This window comes from Meles meles, chromosome 4 (assembly GCF_922984935.1).
Source record: "Meles meles chromosome 4, mMelMel3.1 paternal haplotype, whole genome shotgun sequence".
NCBI classification, from domain to species: Eukaryota; Metazoa; Chordata; class Mammalia; order Carnivora; family Mustelidae; genus Meles; species Meles meles.
Genome location: NC_060069.1, coordinates 70,552,741 through 70,580,453, shown reverse-complemented (window position 1 = coordinate 70,580,453; position 27,713 = coordinate 70,552,741). Strand labels below are relative to the sequence as shown.

The following is a 27,713-nucleotide window of genomic DNA, read 5'->3' as shown; positions in this document are numbered from 1 at the left end:
TGTCAAATAAATAATGAAATCTTTGAAAAAAAAAAAAAAAAGAAACAAGTGTTGGTCCCAAACTACTGCAAAGAGACCTAATTAATATATGGATCAGTACTGCCTAACTGGAGCAAGGAAATTTCAAAGTGTGGGAAGGTGTTTTGGGTTTTCACACTCATTGTAGAGTATTACCGATATTTAATGGGTGATAACCAAGTTTAATGAGTATTCTGAAATCTGAGGAATGGTGTAGCTCAAGAAAAACATTCCTGCCCAAAATACTCAAGAGAAACACTTAACATAGACCTACCCTTCAATTAGCAACATTTTTTCTTAAAGATTACAGAAACCCAGTAAAAATAAATCATAATGCCACCATATTAAAGAGTAACAAATAGACATTCCTTCCAGTTAATGAGTTGTACTTCACAGGAGTAACCACCTACAGTCTTTTGTCTTTGCTAGATGGACACACCTAGATTTGCAACACAAAATACATTATCTTTCACTTAATAGTATACCAACTATCATCTTAAGTAGTAAGTAACCAATGAACAAGAATGTTAAGGTTGTTACAAAACAAAAAAATTAACTATGCATATGAACTATCAAACACTGTACCTTATCTATTAAGGTATTATCAAAATTAAAAACTCAAAGATAATTATATTTCCATCTGCTAAATATGAAAATTTATATATAACAGTACTAATAGGTAGCAAGAGAAAATGGGGGGACCAAAAATGAATAAAATTACTTGTGCAACTTTTCTACATGCTAAAAATGTTTAAAAATCAAACCAAACCAGCCTTCAGGGAAGATAGTAAATCATATCTCCCACTGTGGGATAGAAGCTTAAACTAAAGCCAAAGAATGTGATTTACTGCCAGCATTTCCAGATCCCCCCCAATCCTTCACTATACTGTGTGATGGTAGGATTTCATCTGGTAACTGTTCTAAATTCTTACCTGAACTTTTTTCTCCCTAGAATGATATTATCTTTCAAATTACACTCTAGAAGAATTCATCACTCTGACAATGTATCATTAATCAAAAGTAAAGAAGGTTGATATTTTATAGCACTTTGGAGGGGATGGCACCTTGTAGAAGTTTAGGTCCAAGAATAAAAGTTTTAGTTTAGTTGGAAAAATGGTATGCTTTATGGTAGTGTCAGTGCTTCAAAACTCTAAGTACCATCATTATCCCAAATCCTGGCTATCCAGCAATAAATATTAATAATCCTGTTGACATAGCCATGCCTCCTTAGGTGATCCAGAAGTTTCAGCCCAAAGAAGATCACACATAATTTAAACCTATGTTATTTCCTAAATTCGGAAGAAAAAAAAAATGCTGAAATGTCTCTTTTCATGGTGTTAATTTCCATTGATTTTCCAGTTGCAAGATTTTAGAAGAGATTTACTGCAACCACAGGCTTTTAATAAAACCTGTTATTTCATTTGTACTGGTAGGCAAATAGATACAGATACACACATATAAATACAAGTAAAACTGTGTTAAGCAGAACTTAAGAACCATTATGAATTCATCGGTTGCACTGACTGTTGAATATAAGTAGAACTTGTATAGCTGTTAACTATAAAATTATTTCAGAAAGACCAAATTACACACCAAGGAGAATTTAAAAATTACATATGTTATATGCTATATTTCATATATATATTTATATATAATTTTTTTGGCCTGGATTTTGAGAAAACACTTTCCTCCCATATTGGAAATATTTTCCCACATAAAGCTTATTCTGGTTTCTTTGATTTGAATTACCTCAAATGCAAATTGTAAATAGGAGAATGATGTCAGTAGAACCGTGGAGTTTTATTAAGTTTCTCTTTTTCAACACATTACTGTTTTGCCATATAGATGGCAAGCTATCTCACCATTAAAACCCAAACTTTAGCAATATAGGAAGACATTAAGTAAAAAGCTGAATATCGGGCGCCTGGGTGGCTCAGCGGATTAAGCCGCTGCCTTCGGCTCAGGTCATGATCTCGGGGTCCTGGGATCAAGCCCCGCATCGGGCTCTCTGCTCCGCAGGGAGCCTGCTTCCTCCTCTCTCTCTGCCTGCCTCTCTGCCTACTTGTGATCTCTCTCTCTGTCAAATAAATAAATAAAAAATCTTTAAAAAAAAAAAAGCTGAATATCTGTATCAAACCTTCCCCTTTGTGCAGAACTATTTTAATGGCTTTAACAACCTTGCATTCCACTAAGTTATCTGGAAAAAATGTGAGTGTAGATAAAGAAGCTGATTTAAAACAATGGATTCATAAAGGAAGTAACAGTTTGATTCCAATTTTTCATTTTGATGAAAGGAAGACATGAATTCATGAAATGAAAATGAAATCATTTTCATTTTGATGAAAATGATCTCTGTTAGCAGTTAATTCTATCCAGGATCTACATCTCAGAGAAGAAAGCACAAGTACTCAAGGTGTATATATTAATGGTTGTTGTATATTAACAGCAGGATTGTTAACTGTTTTTGTTAGGGCTCTGGTTACAAAGTGCCATAGGATTTGAGTGGCCTTCCCCTAATTTTTCCTGAAGTTATTAAGAGGACTACTATTTTCCAGGCTGGAAGTTTTTCAGAAATCATATATAATGTTATGGCAGAAACACATATACACTAAAAAAACTATATTTACAGTAAAATAAACCTTTTCATTAAAAATCACATAAACATTTGCTTAATATTTATTATCCAGGGGTGTCTGGGTGGCTCAGTGGGTTAAAACCTCTGCCTTCAGTTTGGGTCATGATCCCAGGGTCCTGAGATGGAGCCCCACGTCAGGCTCTCTGCTCAGCAGGGAGCCTGCTTCCCCCTTTCTTTCGTCCTGCCTCTCTGCCTACTTGTGATCTCTCTCTCTCTCTGTCAAATAATAAATAAAATCTTTAAAAAAAAAGATTTATTTATCAAAAGAAACTTCCACAGATTATTTTGCCAGTATATTTTCTCTTTATACATTGCATTGAACACATTCATGATGACAGTATAAGGATCCTGCTAACTACCATCAATAATTAACAAATGAGATTAAATCTGAGTTTGGAGATATGTAGAAAAGAAGGACTAGTAATTACAACAAGCAGACAAACTCCTCAAATTATCATAGATCTAGGATAAAATGCAATAAACCCATTGGGGCACCTGGGTTGCTCAGGGGAATATATATATATATATACACATATATATGTGTGTGTGTGTGTGTGTGCACACACACACACACATACATAAAATTATATAATTATATAAGTATTATAATAATAAATATAATAAAATATATATATCTTTATATATAAAGGAAACGTCTTTTATTTCTATAGAAATTTGTTGTCCTGCTTGTCTGATGAATCCATCTTTACAGATTATCTTAGTTCAAATTTGTTCCCTAAAAATAGGCTTTACCATAGAGTCAGTCAACTGTGCATTTTCTATGAAAGTTGAAGAAGGAAATATCTATAAATGATTTTATCAAAGGTTTCATCTAGTGTTGGAATCAAAAGAAAGAGAAAAAGAGTTAACTTTAGAGCAACTAGAAAGGCAGAGAAGCAAAGATGGGAATTTCCATATAGTAGAAACTGGAAAAGAAAAACAATTTGGGTAAAAGTTCCCATATAAATACATGAAGAAACAGGAGAAAACTAAATATTTACAGGATGAAAGAATGTTACAGTGAGGCAACTCACAACAGAATCATGTTTTAAATACAGTTCTGCTCATCATCTTTCTAAAAACAGACTTGGTATTTGCATGAGGGGTACAAAAATATCAATGGTATAAAAAAAACCTGCTTATTGCAAGCTAAATAAAAATCAAATTCTGGAAGTGCAAAATTCATGTGGCTAAAATTTATTGCTTATTCTAGCATCATTTAAGTATAACTTTAAGTAGAACTTAAAGGACCCTTGGATTTACCTTTCCTCTGAAAGTTTAATGAAAACCGCAGATTTTATTAATCAAAGATTTATGTATTGGTATTCCCCCTTTACACATAAAGAGATAATAAAAATAAATGAGGACCTGGACACATGCTCCTGATTATAAATGCAGTTTACTGAGAGAGCAGTTCAGGACAGCCATGCAGGAAGATCCTGATCTCACCTCCTCCCATGGACACACCAAATCTATAGCTACATATAGACCAATTCCCTCTACAAAAGACCTGAAGACCTGGAAACTAGCTGAACAAATGATAAAAGGACCACATTAAGACAGGTAGGAGAGACAGAGATGCAGTGTTGCCAAAATCCTCATCTCTGGCATGCTGACCCACAATTGGGAAGGATCTCACAACTATGGAGTTTTTCACTGAGAAGTAAGGTAAGAAGTAAGGTAAGTAAGGTAAGAAGTTCATACCTACCTCAGGCATCTCAGCCCTTGGGTTTTATACCAGAAAGATGAGCCCCACCCCCCCACCCCCCCAATGTCTGGCTCTGAAAAACAATGGGGTTTATATCCAGGAGATCCAAAAGATTAAGGGAACAGAAACTCTACTTTCAAAGGGTTTGCACGCAGACTCACCCTGAAAGTAAAAGCAACAGTTTGAAAAGCACCTAGACCATATGTGAAGATTCATTAGCTAATCTTCAAGTATCTCTTAAAGACACAGTAATCTGGTAATAAGACTTTCTGTGGGAAAGGAAGTAATGGCAGGCACAATTGCTGTGCTCTACCTGCTTCTATCTTGTTGGCACTGGTGGGCTTGCTCCACCCCCTCAGCACAGCCCTGCTAAAACAAGCAGGCTTCCTCCTCTCCTGCCCTCTGCCCTTGAAGCTGGCAGGCTTTCCCTGCCCCTCCCTACACTCCCGTGGTCTCTCTACATCCTGCAGGCTGGCTCCACCCACAGGCTTTCCCACCTAGAGCTGGGGGGCTTGCTGTGGCCCCAGTGAAGTCAGTGAGCTTGCCCTAGTGCCAAGTTCTCCTATGGCCCCACTGAAGCCAGTGGGTGAGTATGCACAGTCCACACAGGGGTTGCCCCTTGAACACCTGGCTGTAGTGGCTTGGATCTGTGCTACAGGGCCTCAAAGGACTAAAACAATCAAAGAGAAAGTTCTTGGCAGGCTATCAACCCAAGGGCATGGCACAGAAAGCAGACTGAACTGGTCTTTTTGTGAAGAAAGGCCTATTTACTTGTCCTGGAGCTTTAGCCTGAAGGCTAGGCATCAATTTACCATACATATAGAGACTATGGAGGAGCTCTCAGGGAATGTATCTGGGGGATCCAGCTTTGCACTCTCCCTGGACCTTGCTACAGCTCACTAGTATCTCCTAGAAGGAAGCTTATATACTCATCTAAAGCCTCGATTTTTACAACTGCCATGAAGGGGCTGGCTCTGGATTGCTTGGTCTGGAGGCTGGCAGGATTGCAACTGTGGTTCCAAAGGACTATATATATTTGCATACTTAAAAGCTGCTGCCTGAGGGTATGGGTTCATGTAGGCTTGAAACTCGCTGGCTGAGACGCCTCCCTTTGGAACACTGGCAGGGCTGGAAACAAACTCAACAGCTGGGATTTATCAGGAACAAATCAGATTGCTTAGATGGTTCATGAGAACCATCTTAGATGGTTCATGATGGTTCAAAAGAACCAAGAACTAAAGCAAGATTGAACAATAATGTTCCTCATCTACACAAAGTCATGCAAGACTGGGAGAGGTAGCTGCTTCACCTAATACACAGAAACAAACACAGAGAAAGAAGCAAGTCAAGGAAATAGAGGAATATGTTCCAAACAAAAAGAACAAGATAAAGCCACAGTAGAACTCCCAATGGAACATAAAAATGTAATTTACCTGCTAAAGAGTTCAAAGTAATAGTCATAAAGATGCTCACTAAATTCAGAAGAAGAGTAGATGAACACAGGGAAAATTCAACAAAAATTAAAAAAAAAATAAGAAAGTACCAAATAGAACTAAAGAACTGAAAAATACAATAACTGAAATGAAAAATACAATAGAAAATTTCAATAGCAGATTAGATAAAGAAGAATGGATCAGAAATCTGAAAGACAGAGCAGTGGAAATCTCCCAAACAGAGCAACAACAACAAATTGGAAAAGTAAAGATAGCTTATGGGACATACACACCAAGCAGAATAACATTCACATGATGGAGTCTCTAAAGAAGAGAAAGAAGACAATGGCAGAAAACTTATTTGAAGAAAGGATATCTCAAAACTTCCCTAATCTGTGAAGGAAATAGACATCTAGGTCCAGGAAGTACAGAGTTCCAAAAAATATAAATCAAAAAACCTATACCAGACATACTATAATCAAAATGTCAGAAGTTAAAGAGAGAATCTTAAAAGCAGCAAGAGAAAAACAGCTTGCTATGTACAAGGGAACCGCCAAAAGACTACCGACTACCAACTACATTTTATCAGAAGTTTTATAGGCCAGAAGATAGCGTCATGATATATTCCAAGTGCTCGAAGGAAAAAATTCCAACCGAGAATACTCTAACCAGCAAGGCTATCATTCAGAATTGAAGGAGAGAGAAAGTTTTCCAGGCAAGCAAAAGCCAAAGGAGTCCATCACTACTAAACTGGCCTTACAAGAAATGCTAAAGAGACTGCTTTAAGCTGAAAATAAAAGACACTAACTAAATAATAAGAAAACATATGAAAGCAAAAATTTCATAGGAGAAAGCAAATATATAAAAAAGTTAGCAGACTAGCCACTTATAAAGTTAGCATAGAGGTTAAAAGACAAAAATAGTAAAGTTAACTATAACTACGATAATTAGAGATACAGAAAATAAAAAGATGTAAAATATAGCATCAAAAATATAAAATGAAGAATAAAAAAAGAATAAAAATTTAAGAATTTTTAGAATGCTTTTAAACTCAAGTTGTTATCAACTTAAAAATATTATGAAGTATATATGCGTGCATATATGTAGATATACATGCACATATATATACACATATAATCTTATATGTGAACCTCATGGTAAGCACAAAGCAAAAAACTATAGTAGATATACAAAAGATAATGAGAAAAGAATCCAAACATAACACATAATTGAAACACAAGAGAAGGAAGAGTTATTATAAGAGAAGAAGAAAGGAAAAGAGAAAAACCACAAAAACAGCCAAAGAAGTACCAAAAGTCAATAAGCATATACTTATCAATAATCACTTTAATGTAAATGGACTAAATCCTTCAACCAAAAGACATAAAATGATTTGAATGTATTAAGAAGAGACCCATCTATATGTTGCCTACAAGAGACTCACTTTACAAGTAACAACATAAACAGACTAAAGTGAAGGGACAGAAGAAGATATTCCATACAAATGGAAATGATTAAAAAAAAAAAAAAGCTGGTGTGGCTATACTTAACATCAGACAAAACAGACTTTAAAACAAAAACTGTAGTAAAATACAAAGAAAGGCATTACATAATAATAAAGAGGAAATCCAACAAGATAAGATATTTGTAAATATTTATAAACCCAACATAGGAGCACCTAAATATATAAAATAGGTATTAACAGACCTAAAGGAAGAAATTGACAGTGATAAAATAATAGTAGGGGAATCTAATGCCCCACTTACACCAGTAGATAGGTCATGTAAATAGAAAATCAGTAAGGAAACATCGGTCTTATATGAAACATTAGACTAGATATACTAAATAGATATACACAGAACATTCCATCCAACAGCAACAGAATAAACATTTTTTTCAAGTACACACGGACCTTTCTCTAGGATAGATCACATGTTAGACTACAAAATAAGTCTCAAGAAATTTAAGAACACTGAAATCATAACAAGCATTTTTTCCCAACTACGTGGTATAAAACTAGCAATCAATTACATGAAAAAAATCACAAATATATCCTAAGAGGGAAGTTCATATTGATGCAGGTATACCTCAAGAAAAACAAAAATTACAAATAAACAAACTTTCACACCCAAAGGAACTAGAAAAAGAACAAAAGAAGCCTCAAATTAGTAGAATGGAGAAAATTATAAAGATCAGAACAGAAACAAATGAATAGAGAAAAAAAATGAAAAGATCAATGAAACTAAAAGCTGGTTCTTTGAAAGATAAACAAAATGGCAAACCTTTAGCTAGAATCATGAAAGAAAAAAAAGGACTCAAATGAAATAAAAAATGAAAGAGAAGATACAACTTATCCACAGAAATATAAAAGATCATAAGAGAATACTAGGAACAATTTACACTAACAAATTGGACAACCTAGAAGAAATAGATAAATTCCTAGAAACATATAATCTTCTAAAATTAATCATGAAGAAATAGAAGACCTAAATAGATTACTAGAATGAGATTGGATCAGTAATCAAAAAACTCCCAACAAACAAAAGTCTATGACCAGATGGATTCACTGATAAACTGTACCAAATATTAAAAAAAAAAAGACTTAATACTTCTCAAACTCTGCTAAATTACTGAAAAGGAAGGAATACTCCAGACTCATTTTATGAGGTCAGCATTACCCCAATACCAAAACCAGACAAGGATACCACAAAAAAGGAAAATTATAATTTAATATTCCTAATGCACATAGATTAAAAATTCTCAACAAAATATTAACAAACCAAACTCAACAACACATTAAAAGGATCATATGTTATGATCAAGTGAGATTTATTCCAACGATGCAAGAATGGTTCACATCTGCAAATCAATCAACATGATTCACTGCATCAACAAAATGAAAGATAAAAATCACAGTCTTCTTAACAGATGCCAATAAAAGCACTTGACCAAATTCAGCATCCATTCATAACAAAAACTATCAACAAGAAGACAAGTAAGACATTTTATAATAAAACTATCAACAAGAAAGAAAGAAAGAATCTCAAAACAATAAAGGTCATATATGACAAACCCAAAATTAACATCATACTTAATGGTGAAAAGCTGAAAGCTTTTCTTCTAAGATTGGGAACAAGACAAACCTGCCCATTCTTACCACTTTTGTTCCACAGATCATTGGACATCCTAGCCACAGCATAGAAAAAGAAACAAGCAATCAAACTGGAAAGGAAGAAATAAAATGGTCATTATTTATAGATGACATAATACTATATATAGGAAACCCTAATGACTCCACTAAAAAAATCTATCAGAATTAACAAATGAAATTAGTAAAGTAGTAAGATACAAAATCAATATACAGAAATCTGTTTTCTATACACTAATAGCAAACTATCAGAAAGAGAAATTAAGAAAGCAATCCCTTTTAGAATTACATGAAAATGAATAGAAAACTTAGAAATAAATTTAACCAAGGAAGTAAAAGAACTGTACACTGAAAACTATAAAACACTGATGAAAGAATTTGAAGACACAAATAAATGGAAAGATATTATGTGCTCATGTGTTAAAAGAATTAATATTGTCAAAATGCCCATACAACCCAAAGCAATCTACAGATTAAATGCAATCCCCATCAAAATACCAATGATATTTTTCACAGAATTAAAACAAATAATTCTAAACGTCATATGGAACAACAAAAGACCCTGAATAACAAAGATTTGAGATTTATCAAAGCAATCTTAAGAAAGAAGAACAAAGTTGGAGATATCAGGCTCTCTGACTTCAAACTATACTACAAAGCTAAAGTAATCAAGCTGGTAGAGTACTGGCATAAAACCAGGCCTGTAGATCAAATAAAACAGAAGAGAGATCCCAGAAATAAACCCATACATATATGGTCAGTAATTTATAACAGAGTCAAGAATATACAACAGAGAGAGTAAGGACAGTCTCTTTAATAAATGGTGTTAGGAAAACTGGACAGACATATGCAAAAGAATGAAACTAGACTATTATTTTACACCACACAAAAATTAACTCAACATAGATTAAGGACTTGAATGTCAGACCTGAAACCATAAAACTGCTAGTAGACAGTAAACTCCCAGACATCAGTCTTGGTTTTCAATTTTTGGTATGACTCCAAAGCAAAGGCAACAAAAGCAAAAATATATAAGTGGGACTACATCCAACTAAAAACCTTCTGCATAGCAAAAGAGACTATCAGCAAAATGAAACAGCAACCTTCTCAATGGAAGAGAACATTTGCAAATCATATAACCAATAAGGGATTAATATTTAAAACATATGAAGAATTCAAACAACTCAAGAGCAAAAAACAAAACCAAACAAAAAGCAAAACAAAAACCTAAAGAATCTGATTAAGAAATGGGCAGAGGATCTAAACAGAAATTTTTCCAAAGACATACAGATGGTTAATAGGCACATGAAAAGATATTCAAATTCACTACCAGGAAAATGCAAACCAAAACCACAATGAGGTATCTCCTCACATCTGTTACAATGGCTGTTACCAAAAAGACAAGAAACAAGTGTTGGTGAGGGTGTAGAAGAAAGGGAACCCTCATATACTGTTGCTGGAAACGTAAATTGGTATAGCCAGTATGGAAAACAGTATGGAGGTTTCTTTAAAAATTACAAAGAGAACTATCATAGGATCCAGCTATTCCACTTTGTGGTATTACCTACAGAAAACAAAAACACTAATTTGTAAAGATACACACACTCTTTCATTGACTGTAGCATTATATACAATAGCCAAGACATGGAAACCTTAGTGTCTACTAATAGATGAATGTATAAAGAAGTGGTGGATATATATATACGTATATGTATATGTATATGTATATGTATATGTATGTATTTATAATATTATATACACACACAATGGAATACTACTCAACCACAAAGAAGGAGGGAATCTTGCCACTTGTGAAAATATGGATGGACCTTGAGGGTTTTATGCAAAGCAAAATAAGTCAGACAGACAAACACTGCATGATTTCATTCACATGCAGAATCTAAAAAAACAAAACAAATGGACAAACAAAACAAAACCCATAAATACAGAGCAGAGATACATGGCTATCAGAGGGAAGGGGGTTGGGTAAAATGGATGAAGGTGGTTAACTGCATGGAGACAGATGATAACTTATTGAGGTGATCACTTTGTAGTGTATACAAAAATGGAATTATTTTTTACACCTGAAACTAATATGATGTTACACATCAATTTTATTTCAATTAAAAAAATAAAAAATGTGGTTTACTATTCAAGGGATAGTAAATGTCAAAACTAATCTGGACTCAATATTTAGTAGTGTCAAAAGTGATGTGAAAATCATGAAATGAAACACAATACAGGAAAATATTTTAAAATAAGGCAATAAAGCATATGTATATAAAAGAAAATATATTGTTGAAAACTGTTAAATCACTTGATATCCAGAAAAATAATAAAATGGGATCTTGGTCTAAGTAACTGTGCCTTTCAAGTTTTATTAACATTTAAAAATTCTACTTAGAGAGCAATCTTAAAAGTGAGCCAGAATAGCAACAAAAAAATAACACAGGAAATTCACACCTGCAATCTTTCTATTTGCAGTTTTGATGCCATATAATTATGCACTATATTAATTATCTTGGCAAGTACTTACTATTGTTTTCAACTAATATTACATGTATAATGCATCCAGATGAGTTAGCTGCTTTCAGTAATTACTCATATTGAGCTACATGAGAAAGAAATGATTTTATACGCAGTGCTCTGAATAACAGAATTTTTAGCATAGCAGAACAAGCTTCTTAACAAATAACAATCAATAATTTGTCATATTTGGTTTTTACATATAGCAGTGCTATTACATCACAATTGAACATTTTTATCGTATAAAGACCAATGAACATAAAATACCATAAAACTTGTCAGATTCCATGAACAAAATTTTAAGAACATTACTAGCACCTGCAAATTATAAAGGCTCCTCAAATATTCAGTAACAATGTGATTGATTAAAGGTTCAGACATGTGGTTAGGATAATAATCTTTATGACCCTCTCCAAAATTGAGATTCTATTATTCTCTATTCGGATAATGAGAAAGTCTGTTTTTCTCTAAAACTTTACTTCACTGGTTGTTCACGAGCCTCCCGAAATATATATTACTATAATGATTTTAAAAATAGCCCTAAAACCAAAGGTAACCTTTTCATTAATTCTTTAGATTCATTATCATGAATATAATTTGTTTTCCAGGTTCTAAATTTAGAATGTAGAAATTGTGCTGAATTCCCCCAAGTACTATATCCTGACTAATAAAACCTAATATATGGAGCACCTCCTACAAGCAGAATACTTTTATATTTGTTGTCATTTGATTTGTTCCTCACAACAACCCTGCAAGTTTCTGAGCTTGCGTATATGAGTTTTATCTTAAAGAGTCCCTTAGTATAAATATTACAGAAACACCCTTCTTTCCCTTTGATATTAGTTTGAACCACATCTGCATGAAACCCTTGCACTGTATCCTTCTCCACTGTATCTGTTACTCCATCTGTCATTAGATTTTGTAACATACTCCCTAAACCACTTATGTTCCTCCAACTCCTCCCTTATAGTAATAGAAGCCCTACTCTCCCTTTTCCATACCCCTTTCAAATATCATCTTTTTCTTTTCTTTAGCTCTTCTTACTACTAGCATTGAACAAGTCATCACAGATGTGGTTTCACGGAAGTGTTGCCTATTAACTATCCCATACCTAGGTCTTCTCAAAACTTGAAGGGGCACCTGGGTGACACAGTTGGTTAAGCTTCCAGCTCTTGGTTTCGGCTCAGGGGTGATCTCAGGGTGGTGAGCTCAGGGTTGTGAGATCAAGCCCCACACAGGGCTCTGCACTAGCATAAAGTCTCCTCAAAACTCTCTCTCCCCCTCCCCCTCCAGCCCCGTGTGTGCGCTCTCTCTCTCAAATAAATAAATAAATCTTTAAGAAATGAAGAGAAAACTTCTTGTCAGTATTTCTCCAAAGAACAAAAGTTACAAATAGAACTACCTTATGATCCAACAATGGCACTGCTGGCTATTTACACATAGAATATAAGAACACCAGTTCAAAGGGATACATGCATCCCTATGTTTACAGCAGCATTATCTACAATAGCCAAGATAAGGAAAGAGCCCAAGTGTCTACTGACTGATGAATGGATAAAGAAGATGTGGTATATATATACAATGGAATATTACTCAGCCATAAAAAGAATGAGATCTTGCCATTTGCAACAACATGGGTGCAGCTAGAGAGTACAATGCTAAGTTAAGTCAGTCAGAGAAAGACAAATACCATATGATCTCACTCATATGTGGAATTTAAGAACTAAAACAAACAAACATAAGTGGGGGAGGAGAGAGAAGAAAAAAACCAGAAACAGACTCTTAACTATAGAAAACAAACTCATGATTACCAGAAGGGAAGAGAGTGGAGGGATGGGTGAAATAGGTGATGGGCCTTAAGGAGTGCACGTGTTCTGATGAGCACCAGGTGTTGATGGAAGTGGTGAATCACTAAATTCGACACCTAAACTAATATTACACTGAATTAGCTTACTGGAATTTGTGTAAGAACTTGGGAAAAAAAGGGATGAAATACTGCCATTTGCAAAGACAAGGATAGAGCTTGAAAGTATAATGCTAAGTGAAATGTCAGAGAAAGACAAACACCTTATTTCACTCATATGTAGAATTTAAGAAACAAAACAAGCAAAGGGAAAACGTAAGAAAGGAAAAAAAGAGATAAACCAAGAAACACAGCCTCTTAATTACAGAGAACTACCTGATGGTTACCAGAGGGGACGGGGATGGGAGGACAGGGGAAATAGGTGATGGGGACTAAGGAGTGCACTTGTCGTGATGAGCCCAGGGTGATGTATGGAACTGTTGAAGTACTAGATTGTACACCTGCAATATAACACTGTATGCTAGAAAAAAAAAAAGTGAGACAAAAACAAGTGTTGGCTAGGACACAGTGAAATCAGAACTCTCAAATTCTGTTGACTGGAATGTCGAAGGGAGCAGCCACTTTGGAACACCCTCTGGGAGTTGCTCAAACAAAGACAGACTTACCCTATGGCCTAAAAGTTCCACTGGTAGAGAAATAGCTAAAAGAAATAAAAACATATGTCCATATAAAAACCTGTACATAAATGTCCATAACAGCATTACTCATAATAGCCAAAAGTTGTAACCAACCAAATGTCCATCAAACAATGAGTAAACAAAACGTGGTATATCCATGTATACAATGGTATGTTATTTAGCCTTAACTATAAATGAAGTACTGACACATGTTACAATATGGATGCACCTTGAAAACTTTTTATTTTTACTGAGTAAAAGAAGCCAGTCATTAAAGACCACATATTATACAATTCAATTTATATGAAATATAGGCTAATCTACAGAGACAGAAAGTAGATTAGTGGTTGCCAGGAGATTGGAGGAAGGAGGGTATTGGGAGATGAGAGTAGTAGCAAAAGGGTATGGGGTTTCTTTTTGAGTGATGAAAATGTTCTACGATTAATTGTGCTGATGGTTATACATGATCTGTGAATATACTAAAATCTACTGAATTGATTGATGAACTCATAAATTCATCAATCCTTGAGATACAACATCATGCTTGAGATACAACAAGTTGTATCTCAAGGAAGCTGTTTTTATTTATTTATTTATTTATTTATTTATTTATTTATTTATTTTTAAGATTTTATTTATTTATTTGACAGCCAGAGATCACAAGTAGGCAGAGAGGCAGGCAGAGAGAGGAGGAAGCAGGCTCCTGCTGAGCAGACAGCCCGATGTGGGGCTCGATCCCAGGACCCTGGGATCATGACCTGAGCCGAAGGCAGAGGCTTTAACCCACTGAGCCACCCAGGCACCCCAAGGAAGCTGTTTTTAAAATATTCTTGTCAACAATGCTGCACGAGTGTTCGTTTATCTTTTGAGCATTCCACCATTTTGTTTTTTGAAACCGTAATGCTCACCAAGGATTCTGCCTGAGTTAACTAAACTTTCAGGCTCACAAGGCTGTCATCTGACCAGTTTTGGCCTGGGTCTGCTGAGATGGGTAAGAACAGGGACAGCACTTTACTAATAGGACAGCACCAGTTATTCTTGGGTGGGAGTCTTGCAGAAATTCATGCACAAATACAGCTTGAATAGGTGAGCATGATACCTACTTAGGAGCGTTATTTTCCACCAGGTCAATCCCCATCTTCATGGCTTCCAGAGCCCTCCAGCAGAAGGCATAGATACAAAGCCCACCACACTCAGGGAGCTGTGGCTTACTTGAAGTATTTATAGTTCTCCCATTTGGAGGCAATGTGCCAATCAGGGGTTATGTTTACCATAAATATGTTGTCTAGGAACACAGCTGACATTCACTACCTTTATCTTTTTCCCAGGAAAACAGCTAGGAAATTAAAGTTCAAACTCTCAGACTTAAAAGGCTTTTGCTGGCTCTTTACCCACAGAACACATTAATATACCATAAATTCCTTTAACTACCCAATCTTTGGTTTTCAAAATTCAGAGAATAATAAAATTTTGCTACTTAAAATATAGTTTCAAATTATTTCAGGAGCTTGATCGTATCATTGGGGACTCATTCATGTTGCCATTTATTCAAAAATTTGATTTATGTGGGCCAGGTATAATGTTAAGCACTGAGAATATGAACAATGATGAACGATGATGAACAAAACAGAAATAGTCTCTTTCCTCACAGGATTTGAAATTTATCAGACGCTATAAAAGAGTGTAGAGTTGATAAGAATATAATTTAAAAAAACCCTTTGATAGAGGAAGTACAAAGTGATAATCATATAGAAGAGCAGTAAGTACAAACTTGTAGCATAAGGAATCTTTGTTAATAACACTATTCATATTTAAGACATAGGAGAAAAACATGCCACGGCTCAGTTGTTTATATATATTTTAGGTATTTTGTTTTTGTTTTTCTTAAGTGTAATATTAACTAATATTTATAAATAGCAAATTTATACAAGATATTTACATTACCTAAACTTTAAAATCATAAGAATTTGTGATAATTCTTTTTTAAGGGACTATTTACTCTTCATCCCTACATATCTATCTTATTGCTGAGATTTTGGAGAAGGAAGGGAGCATGTTCATTGCTGCCCCTTCTGGGTTTTCTCTCTGAGCTCTGCCTGTCCAGAGAAGGATACACTGCAATCTAGATATCCATTAAGAAGTTTTACTGGGTAGATCCTGCCCTGGCAAAGGGAAATGTCTACACTTGGGAGTGGGGTAAAAAAAATGTTCAATTCCAGGAAGAATTGGGAAGCTGACTGTGGCAATCAGTAGTTTTAATTGTAGCAATAATAAAATTGATATTTAGATTTCTATGCCTTCACTCTAATATGTTTGTCACTTGGTTCAGAATCTGAAAAATGAAAAAAGAGATATTATACATTGACCTCCCAAAATTGCAGCGCACTCTAAAGTTAGGCTAAAAACTCTATAATTCCACTCTGAATTGGATATTGTCATGGGTCAGGTTCCCAGGAAACAAATTCTGAGATCTGCCTGCCTAACTTTTAGTGGGAAATTCTTTGAAAAGAACAAGGATGATTGACAAAAGAGGCAAATTTAGGGAAAGAGGAAAACTGAATTTGATGTGATTGCCAGTTGAAGCTATGATGGCCCATCAGCTATTCTCAGCTGAGGCAAGGGTCTGCTGCTGGGAACTTGTACTCTCACATAGACCGGAAATTGGACCAGAAAATGGCTGCCTCAGGGAATGGGATGTAAGCTTGGAAGTGGCACTTCTCTTTGTGCAAGAGCAGTTCCCAAGGAGAGACCCAAATATGATCCACCTATAGGCAAATACTCCAGGTAGCTAAGGAAGTGAGTATCTCAATCCTGAAGAGGAGGATCTCAGTAGCACACCATGGCATCTATAAATACTATGTACACACAGCATTTAAAATGGGTCCATTAAGATCATCTTAGTAATAATGATATTGTCCAAATGACTAGCTATGATTTAAAAATACCGTATTATTCCTAACATTAACAGAACAATGACAGTGTGAGCCTATAAGCTGATATTGGTCATTGTCAAATAAAAGAAAAAACTACCATAAAGTCAGTAAGAGTAAATAGTATTCTGATGATAACTGAAGTTCTACCCGGTGATTATTTTCCTACAAGTATGTTCAAGCAAACATATAATTCTATTATATCTATATAGACATACCTTTCTTTGGAGATTAAAAAAGGTAAAGAGGCTGCATATAAATGCTTTATACCAGAAAATATGGAAATACTACCTCAATTATCTCTTCACTCATTAATAACCATCCCTCTTCCCAAGATCTCTTCCTCCCAACTAAGAAAAATCTCCATTCCAATTAAAAAAATACACATACCAGAATCTATTAGTGATTTACCTAATCCAACCTCCCTTTGTGCATGTTGTATTTCATAATGGAATACCTTTTGTTTGCTTTCCCCCCATCTTCTATTATCTCTGATTAACCTTATCTCTTGTGTTTGATCGTATGTTGGTAAAAGGAAATAGAAATGCCTGATAGATTAAGACCTTATTTTTCATCAATGTTAGGCTTACCCACTGAAAAAAAAAATTTTTGTTTCAATCCTTAAAGTGTGCAAATCATTCTAAATGTAGAAAAAGGATTTTCATCCTTAGTAATTCTCCTCATGCATTTGCACTTTATTTTGCAGATAATTAACTATTTAACAGAGATTGGAAAGGTAAAAAAAGAAAAAACTTGTGTTAGAATCACTGCCAAGTATAAATCAATCAAAAATCAAAAGAAAGACCCTTTGAAATTACAATGTCAGTCAACATGGAAATGGTAATAGTTTGCCTTCAATTTTTTCAAGGACTTATAAGTAAAAGAAGATATGCAGTACAAAATGGTCCCTGTTGCCTGTGAACTATATAAAGACTCACGGCTGTAGGATGGGGGCTGAAACAGTTTACAGCAATCAAATTTGGCTGTGCTCTAAAATAACCGGAAATGTCAGCAAAGGTTAAAGAATATAAAAGTAGAGTAGCCATTAGCTTAGAAAGCTTGCTTTTTGTATAGTAATGCTTAAAAGTCAAGTATCAAATGTCTGCTCTAACTTCTCAAAGGTGGCATGAATTCAGCACTCAACAAAAAAAATCTCATGGCTTTGACAGTTGCCAAATTAGTGGAAAGGAAAAAATACTATATGACTGGTTAATGAGAGCTAAATAGAGAGAGACACCATTCACTGCTGACCAACGGTCCTCAGGCCAGGGAACAACGGCAGCAAGAACCTTTACTGATAGGAAAAGACCAGGGAGAATGATGAAAACAAGGAGAAAAAAAACAAGATGACTGAAAAAAAAAAAAAATTAAAGGGCTAAACAGAGAACAGAACAGGAAGAAAATGCCAGATAGCTAAGGGGACAATTGATTAAAAACAAGAAGTGATGGCAGAGAATTAGTGAGACCATGATAAAGAAGAAAAATGAAATACTAATCAGAGCAGATCTCTTAGGAGGAAGATATAGCTCCACCTACTACATCCGCTGGCCAAGGCCTCTTATTAACTATTACACTATTGTAACAGCTAGTGGGCAAAACAATGAGCAGGAGTCACTAAAATACAGTGAGACGGTATTCACCATAATCTTTACTAAGATGGGAGGGAGTATGTTACACATTTTGAAAAGTTTCCTTAAAACAAAAACCCCTTTTTAATTTAAAATTTGTTCAATGAATAAAGGTCAAGTTTACCTGATTTATTTGGAAAAAATCTTCAAGGTATTTCACTACATAGTAATCTGGGTAAGTGAAATGTTATACAAAAAGAGGATCAATATATGTTCAGCTCCCAACATGCACAGTCTCCCCATACTTTTCTCTAAGTTTAGCGTCCTAATTTGATTTCCCCAGTAGGCAATGAACTTCCCAGAACTATCCTCAAAATAGCATCAAGTAGCAACTTTTGTTTTCACAGACTGTAGGGCAACACAGAGGACTAACATGAATATGGAAAATACATAGTTCTCTATGGTATTTAACTTTAAAATATATACATAAAGCTACCCCTGTGTTTAAAATGACGTCTCAAGGATTCGTTGTTGCTTGCTATGCTCTTTGATTCGCACCTGTTATAAAATTCACTTCTGTTAACTTTTAGAGATGAATGTGTCTTCCACAACTTGAGATTCACTAGGAACTTAAATACCATTTTACTATTTCTGGCTCACCAACCTTTCTTCCCCTGCAATCAGAGCTAGAAAATGTGATGTTGGTAGGATATAACAACAGAGTATGATACAAAGTATATATTCGTAAGTCTTAATTCTCTCTTCCCTATCAATTCCACACTAGAATTACATGAGAATCTCATCTAGAAAGATAACATTCTTCCTTTTAAGATATAAAAGACATAGATTTTCATGACATAATGTTTAAACTTTTTTTTTTTAATTTTATTTATTTATTTGACAGAGAGAGATCACAAGTAGACAGAGAGGCAGGCAGAGAGAGAGAGAGGGAAGCAGGCTCGCTGCTGAGCAGAGAGCCCGATGCGGGACTCGATTCCAGGACCCTGAGATCATGACCTGAGCCGAAGGCAGCGGCTTAACCCACTGAGCCACCCAGGCGCCCCACATGACATAATGTTTAAAAAGCAAACACTATGTTGCATTGCTTTTAGTAAGCATGATTTGACCCATGTTATATCTGTCTCTGGATAACAGTAAGCCATATCACAGCACAGTCTGTCTTTTGAAATTGTGTATATGTGTATGTGTGATGTGTATGAGAGAAAGAGAGGGAGAGAGACATGAAAGAGAGGAATAGAGATGGGGTTGGAGGGAGGGAGAGGAGAGAATCAGACCTCCAATCCATGTCTCATTCTTCTTTGTATCTTCCAGACCAGCAAATATTACTAATATGAGCTTGGTGGCCGAGGGAATTAGACTCTACCCTTAAAGTAGAGTATCTTTAAATTCTACATTAGTTCTATATTAACAATTGCATTCACTTTTATAGACATTAATTTTCAATTCTATGACTGTCCAGTTGTACAAACCTTCCTGAGACAGGAAAGTAACAGGTGGCTGGGGTCTTTTTTGTTTTGTTTTCCCTCATGATTTCTGCTAAGAAACTCTAAATATTGAGTAGTCACTCAAAAGTAAGTAACTTTGGTAAGTACTGATACGAATAAGGTCTATTTTATGTTTTGTAGTTATTATGACTTGGGTCATCAGCATCCTTGAGAGTTACCTATATTTATGTTGAGGTGTCATGTAAAAATTGAAATCTACCAGTATCTTTCTAAATATTGATCTGATCATCTCCTTCCTTTTGCCTACAAGATAGTAAAATCTTTAACCCATTACACAACGTCCTTGGTTCTCACTTTTATCCTCAGTTCCTTAAGAGCAGGATCCTAGTGTTATTTATCTGTGTAAGGTACTGCCTAGCACAGACCTTGTTTTCTAAAAGGTAGCCAATAAATATTTGTTGAATAAATTGCTGCATGATGAATGAAATCTATGACAAATCAGTGCACTGTGAAATGCAACCAGTATAATATGCCCTATCTATATTTAACCATATTTCTTGTTTAAGTGTTAGAACTTTTAAACCATCTGACAGGGTTTGAGCTTGAGCATTTCACAGAACAATGCCTATATGAGGAAAAATAAAAGCTTCTATTATGTAGGAGGAGAAGTAGAAACCTGAGAGATAAGCTTATTTAAATGATAATGGGTGAGGACAAATACAAGACTAATTAAAAAAAAACATGAAAAGAAAACAGTAGAGATTTCTATTTATAAACTATATAGAAATAATACTTAAAGCAAACCATGTGTTCATTTGAAATCACAATAGATAAAAATACTGTCTAATTTTTAAATGTCAAGTTCACAGATAAAATGCATGATCTAAAAACTCTAATCAAGCTCATGTCTCAGGAACTATATTAAAACACAGTTTAAGTAGCAAAATTGAACCCAGATCAACACTCAGTAAAATAATTTTAAGATATAAGTAAAAAACTGTACATAATAGAATTTTATAAATTAATATAAGTTGTCCTAAATTCTAGATAATTAAACGTGTTTTAAATGTCTTTCGGTTGAAACATTTTATAAATACATTACAAGTAAAGCATTTTAAAAAGTCATACCTGCAAAAGAGTTGTTCTATGGAGCTTCAGTGCTCCCTTCTGGTGAATTTTAGCAAAGCAACCCAAACAATAATCTTCTCCACACTCAAGGCATACCTTAAAAGACATTAAAATATCACACAATCTTATATTAATATGACCTTGAAAAAACATTTGCATAAAGAAGTCATTATTCTTATCTTTATCCAATTACATGCCTAGATGTCATCAGAATCAAGAAGCCCAAGGAAACTGGAACAATTTGACCCAAAAAACTAATTTGTAAACTCTAATTACTGTCGTATGAAAATAAATAGCTACAAGTAACTTTTAGATATATGTGTTAGATGTATATATGTATATACAATTCCAAGTAAATCATAATACACCAACAGTCTGGGACCAAACTTCTTGACCTGGTAAGAACTAAGCAGGCATTCTTTCTGGGTCAAAACTACTTCATTTTTATGAGTTCTTTAATTTTTCTCCATTGATTTACATGGCACAATGTATACACTGTTTGTCTCCAAAAATCCACACACAGTTCTTTCAATGGTATTAATTCACTGGTGATTCTCAAAATATGGTTTGAGAAGTATGCTTATAAGATTCCTCAAAGGAAAGTAAGTATAAGAAAAAGAACAGGATGGAACCACATCAACATGTCAGCAACTCTTATGACTGGCAAAATGATTATGGACAAGTTTATATTTATCTTTCAAATTCTCTATGGTGTTAAAATGTAATTTTTTTAAATTTATGAATAAATTGATGGGATATACCTGTACCTATGATGGTGCTGAGCAAGACTGAAAGTAAAAAGAAAAAAAAATGGAATTTTTACTGCGACTTAAAGTACTACAGGCAGTTATACAGCCGCTTCAACGTGAACCTGTACAACATGAGAAAAAGCAGCTCAAATGGCTAAGACCTCTAATTTTCCTGAGTTTGGGCCACGTTAAGAATGCCAGCAGCACAAATAAGTAAGAAAGTGCAGGGTCTGGAGAGATGATGTCAGGAAGTCTATGTCACAGAGCCCACATTCCCTTTGATTCTTTTTCATTTCCTCTCCCTCCACTTCACATGCCCACCGCCATTCTTCCCCTCCACCTTCTCTTCTCCTGTGAAGAGATCTTACGCAGAAAGCTGCTAGGGCAGATTGGGGAGAGGCTGACCAAGCTCTTCTACCCTAGACTAGGGAGTGGCTGACTGAAATGTGCAATACAGTGACCCCTCTTGTGCATATGAATCACCTGGGATTCTGTTGCTGTGAAGACTGATTCAGGAAGTCCAGATTGGGACCTAGATCCTGCATTCTAACAAGATCCCAGGTAACGTCCATACAGCTGCTGGTGTGCAGACCACACACCAAGTAACAGGCTCCAGAATGTATAGGGTGTAGAAAGGTAAACACTTATTAAAAACCCAACAGGAGACCATTACTTTTTAAAAACTATATTACAAGTCTCCATATGATGACAGTTGCCTGCAGTAATGTGACCGGATTTATTAAATGTAAGATGATTAGGACACACCAACAACAACCACCAAAGGTAAAAAGAGTAAGACATTTTATAAAACTAATGAAACTGAAAAGGAAGGCTAGAATCCCATAACAATAACAGTATCCACAACATTTACGGAACACTAACTCACTGTTTTAATGGTTTCATATGTTTCATCACTGAATCCTCCCAACAACCCTAGAAGATTAACATAATCATTGTATCTCCATTGTGAAGAGGAAGTAACATAGGAAGATAATGATTGGGAATGAGCCCAGTGACACAGCTGATGGAGCCAGGATTTTAATCCCACAGTCTGGCTGAAAACTCAAGCTTGCCCATGACCCAAATTATTAAAAATCACATTGACCATTAATCATAGCACTAATCATTTATTGAAAAACCTTGATAAAATCTGCAATAAAATAAAACCCAATGTGACAAATGACTGCTTGGGAGGTATTTATCATAATCCAAATGTATCTTTTTCAAATGTGATTAGCTATACAGAACTGAATTTTTTATTTAAGTGAAGGAAAAATAAACACTGTCCCTGATAGCAGAACTAGTCCTACCCTTTCAACTCATGTTTGAAGAACAACAGTCTCCTACAGAAATGATTAAAACATTATCTGGATCCATAGTTTTTAAGTGCACAACCAAATATAAAGCTGTAATTTCACATATACACATGGCAGTACTATTGTATTGATGTATATTTCCAAATGTATTCTGCATAATTTTTATTAACATATCTTCTAATATTTTAATAAATTTTAAGACATATTGGAAACATCTTTACAATGTAATATAGAAGACTGAAAATCAGTTTGAACATTGAATTCTAAGCCAAGTATTTGTTAACAACAGATTTTTAATGAAAGTAGCCAAACGGATGTTGTAGACTAGAAGATCAAAGCTGGAATTGCAAAGTAAGCTTATATATTTTGTTATACAAGCATATTTTGATTTAAATTGGGTTAAAATGACCGCCAACTGGAAAATCTTTTTAGGCAGTTTGTGTAACTGGCAGAGACGTACTAAAAATGTAGATAAGGACTCCATTCCACCACAGATGCTTCTTCAATGATGGAATACCCAAGTGCAGTTTTAGCAAATATCTTTTTAATTTGATCAAGACTAGATCAGTTGTGCTAAGCCTTTAGAATCCCTTTGAGTTTAATTAAATTATCTACATTTGCCAAATTAATATGTAATTTTTAACGATCCATTTCACTTTTGCCATGTACAAACAGCCTAAATCTACTGGAATTTCTTTTGAAAATAAGGAATCTGGAGGTTTGGGATTTTATTTTTACCATCAATGGATGTGAATGCATCAGGAGATATGAAAATGTGCCAACAACAAAACATACAATTTACTGTCTCCTCTCAATGTGCCAGGCACAATGCTAACTACTTCATGTGCATTAACCATTATTCTCAGTAACTCTGAGGTATAGACGATACCACCTGTATTATCCCATTGTAACAGATTAGAAAACAGAAATACAGAGGAATTAGGCCATTTTCTAAAGACCACATAGCAAATAAAAGGTAAAGTCAAGATTCAAACCATCAAAAATGCAAGCTCTTAACCTCTACTTCCCATATATTTACCCTGATGAAGGCCCTATCATAATTTATTAGAAGGTTTAATCTCACTACACACCAGCATTACCATCTAGAATGATGGATGCTAAGAATACAAGATAACCTTAAGTTCACCATCACCACAGTCTATATCATTAGATATGCCTAACTTGAATTTTCAAATAACTTAATGTGGTGCTTGACAAATAATCATGGGCCATTACTTTCACTTCAAATCAACCAAAATACTTTCTTAAAATCTTAGCAAAAATCTTCAAGACCGTGTAGGGTTTAAATGATGGCTTCTATTTCTAACAGTTTTCAGGCAAATCAGCCTTTTAATCACTGCACACATTATCACTCTTGTCTGCTTTCCAGACAAGGCATGTGCTGTTTATCTTGTCTGGAATGTCCTCTTCTTGTTTTTCCTTCTCTTCGGAAAAACAGATCCTTTATTTCCAGGTCAAGTTTACCTACCTATGTATGCCATGTTGTTCAAATTTGATGGCCTTTAAATAATGCTCAACACAGAACAGGACGCACAAGAAATACTGACAGCTCCTACATAATTACTTTGCTCAGATCATGAACAGTGGACCTCAACAATTCAGTTCAGCCAGCAAGTTCCCTTTAGCTTTCATACCTCCAACTTCAGGAATATTAACATTGTTTATATTTTTTAAAACATTTCTGGATAGGTACAATTTGTAAAGACTTCTTAAATTATTGTCCATCATTACATCAAATAAGAAGACAGCATGATGTAATAGTAAGAGAATTGTACCAAGAACCAGGGTTTTATATTTAATATTACTATTATCTCTTTATCAGACTTACAGCATTCTAACTCTCTCAGACCAACTAAAACTGCCATGAAATAAGGACAGTAACAGGGTCTCAAATCAGAAATGATGATGGCCAAATTCTCCAAAACCTATAACAAATGTCATTACAGTCATCTACAAATATTTGTTATAATCATTAAATTATTGGGGGGAAAACTGCTTCTCAAAGGTGTATAATATTTTAAATTACATCAGATATTGGAGTAGTTTTAATACTAACTGAAAGGAAGATAGATCTGAAGTCTTTATTACAGAAAAAAAATGGATTCTTTCAACAAATATTTGTTGAGTGCCTCCTAAATTGCAGCCATAATTCTAGGTGGTGGGCAGACAACAGTGAACAAAACTAAATCCCTACTTTCATGAACTTGACATAGGTAGGTGGAAAATAAACACATAAATACATATTAAGAGGTAATAAATGCACTGTGGTTGAATGGAGAAGCTCCAAAAAATTCAGGGCTACTCAGCTGTTACTCCCTTACAAAGGGCTGCTGGGGCAGGGACCATTTGAATTGACCATTTTTCTAAGGAGACTATGGGGAAGAAAATATGTCGGAGATATACTAAAGGTTCAATTTTGAACACGCTAAGTTAGTGATTACTGTTAGACAACCAAGTAGAGCTGCTGAGTAGGCAGTCTGAGTTGGAAAAGTTCAAGGGAAGGAGATGAATAAGAGATGTAAATTTTTTTAAAGATTTTATTTATTTATTTGACAGAGACAGAGAGAAATCACAAGTAGGCAGAGAGGCAGGTCGGGGGAGAGGGGGAAGCAGGCTCCCTGCTGAGTAGAGAACCCTATGTGGGGCTCGATCTCAGGACCCTGAGATCATGACCTGACCTGAATGGCAGAGGCTTAACCCACTGAACCACCCAGGCACCCCAAGAGATGTAAATTTGAGTACCATCCATGCAGAGATGGTCTTTAAAGCCAAGAGAGTAGACAAAAATACCTATCAAGAGTAAATAGATGGGGGTGCCTGGGTGGCTCAGTGGGTTAAAGCCTCTCCTTCGGCTCAGGTCATGATCCCAGGGTCCTCGGATTGAGTCCTGATCAGGCTCTCTGCTCAGCAGGGAGCCTGCTTCCCCCTCTCTCTCTGTCTGCCTCTCTGCCTACTTGTGATCTCTGTCAAATAAGTAAATAAAATCTTTTTAAAAAAATGAGTAAATAGATGGACTAGAGAAGGGGGTTAAGGACTAAGCCCTGGGGCACTCCAACATTCAGGGGTCTAGAATACAGAAAACCAACAAAAGACTGAGATGGGACAGCTAGCAAAGTAAAATGAAACCAAGAGAGAATTATGTCTTGGAGGAAGCCAAGTGAAGAGTCACAAAAGAAAAGAGGAATACTGTACCAAATATTACTGATAGATTAAGATAAGAACTCAGAATTGGCCACTGTATTTAAGAATATGGATGTCATCGGTGACCTTGATAACAGCAGTTGCTGGACATAGACCCAACTCTGAATAGACAGGGTTCTAGAAAGAATAGGAATTTTCCAATTCCACTTTTGGGCCTGTACTCAAAAGAACTGAAAGTAGAAACTTGGACAGATATTTATACCCATGTTCATTGCAGCATTATTCACAATAGTCAGAAAGTAGAATCAACCCAAATGTCCCCTGATGGATGAATGGATGAACAAAATGTGGAATATACATGCAATAGAATGTTATTCGGCCTTGAAAAGGAAGGAAAATCTGACACATGCTACCATTTGGATGAGCCCCGAAGACATTAAGTGAAATAAGCCAGGCACAGAAGGACAAATACAGTAGCTTCCACTTATACAAAGCACCTGGAATAGTCAAATTCCTAGACAGAAAGTAGAATGGGAAAGGAGAAGGATGGTTACCAGGGGCTGACAGGAATGGGGAATGTGAATTATTGTTCAATTAGTACAGAGTTTCAGTTCTGTAAGATGGAAAGAGTTCTGTGGATGGATGGTGGTGATGGCATCATAACAACGTGAATGTACTTAACACCACTGAACTGTACTCTTAAAACGGCTAAAATGGTAACTTTTAAATTATGGCATATTTTGCCATATTTTTTTTTTTTAAGTTCATGAATTCAGCAACAATGAGAAGTTAGAGAACCGTTGGAACCCATTTAGGGGCTTTTTTTTTTTTTCCAATTTCACTTCATAACTTTTAAGGAAAAAAACATCATTTGAAGGAAAAAATAAAAAGACCTACACATATATATCCAAGGCAGCCTTAAACACAGTAGTAAAAAACTGGAAACAACCCAACTGTCATTCAGTATGTCAATGAATAAACAGATTGTGGTATGTTGTACAATGGAGTACTACTCAGTAATTCAAATGAACAAACTACTAATAAATGTAATAACATCAGTGAATCTCTATGTGGAACAAAAGAAGCCTTACACAGAAAAATATATACCCTATCATTCCACTTACATAAAGTTCAAGAATAGGTGCCACTAAAGGTACGGTGCTAAAAATCACAAGAGCAATCGGCTTTGTAGTGGAAATTAATTGGAAAAGGCACAAGAGAACTCTCAGGGGTATTCTCTTACATTGACGGGGGTGTAAACATTTGTCAAAAGGCTTCTAATTGTACATTTAAGGTCTATTTCACAGTAAGTGCATTATACCTCAGTAAAAAAGAGAGAAAGAGAGAGAAAATAGGAGGAGAGAATATGATGTGAGCAAATGTAGACACCTCCTTAGAAGTTTTACTAACAAGAGTGCAGAGGGAGATGTGGTGGTCATAGAACT

At 35.2% G+C, this 27,713-nt stretch overlaps 1 protein-coding gene across 2 annotated transcripts in view; it reads right to left on the bottom strand.

The window, feature by feature from the left end:
• ZBBX (zinc finger B-box domain containing) overlaps positions 1 to 27,713 on the bottom strand; it is a 121,873-nt gene that overhangs the window by 78,429 nt on the left and 15,731 nt on the right. For both annotated transcript variants that reach the window (XM_046003405.1, XM_046003406.1), the window contains exon 6: positions 21,042 to 21,137. In XM_046003405.1, coding sequence (XP_045859361.1) covers positions 21,042 to 21,137 — 96 coding nt within the window. The remainder of the gene's footprint in view (positions 1 to 21,041; positions 21,138 to 27,713) is intronic.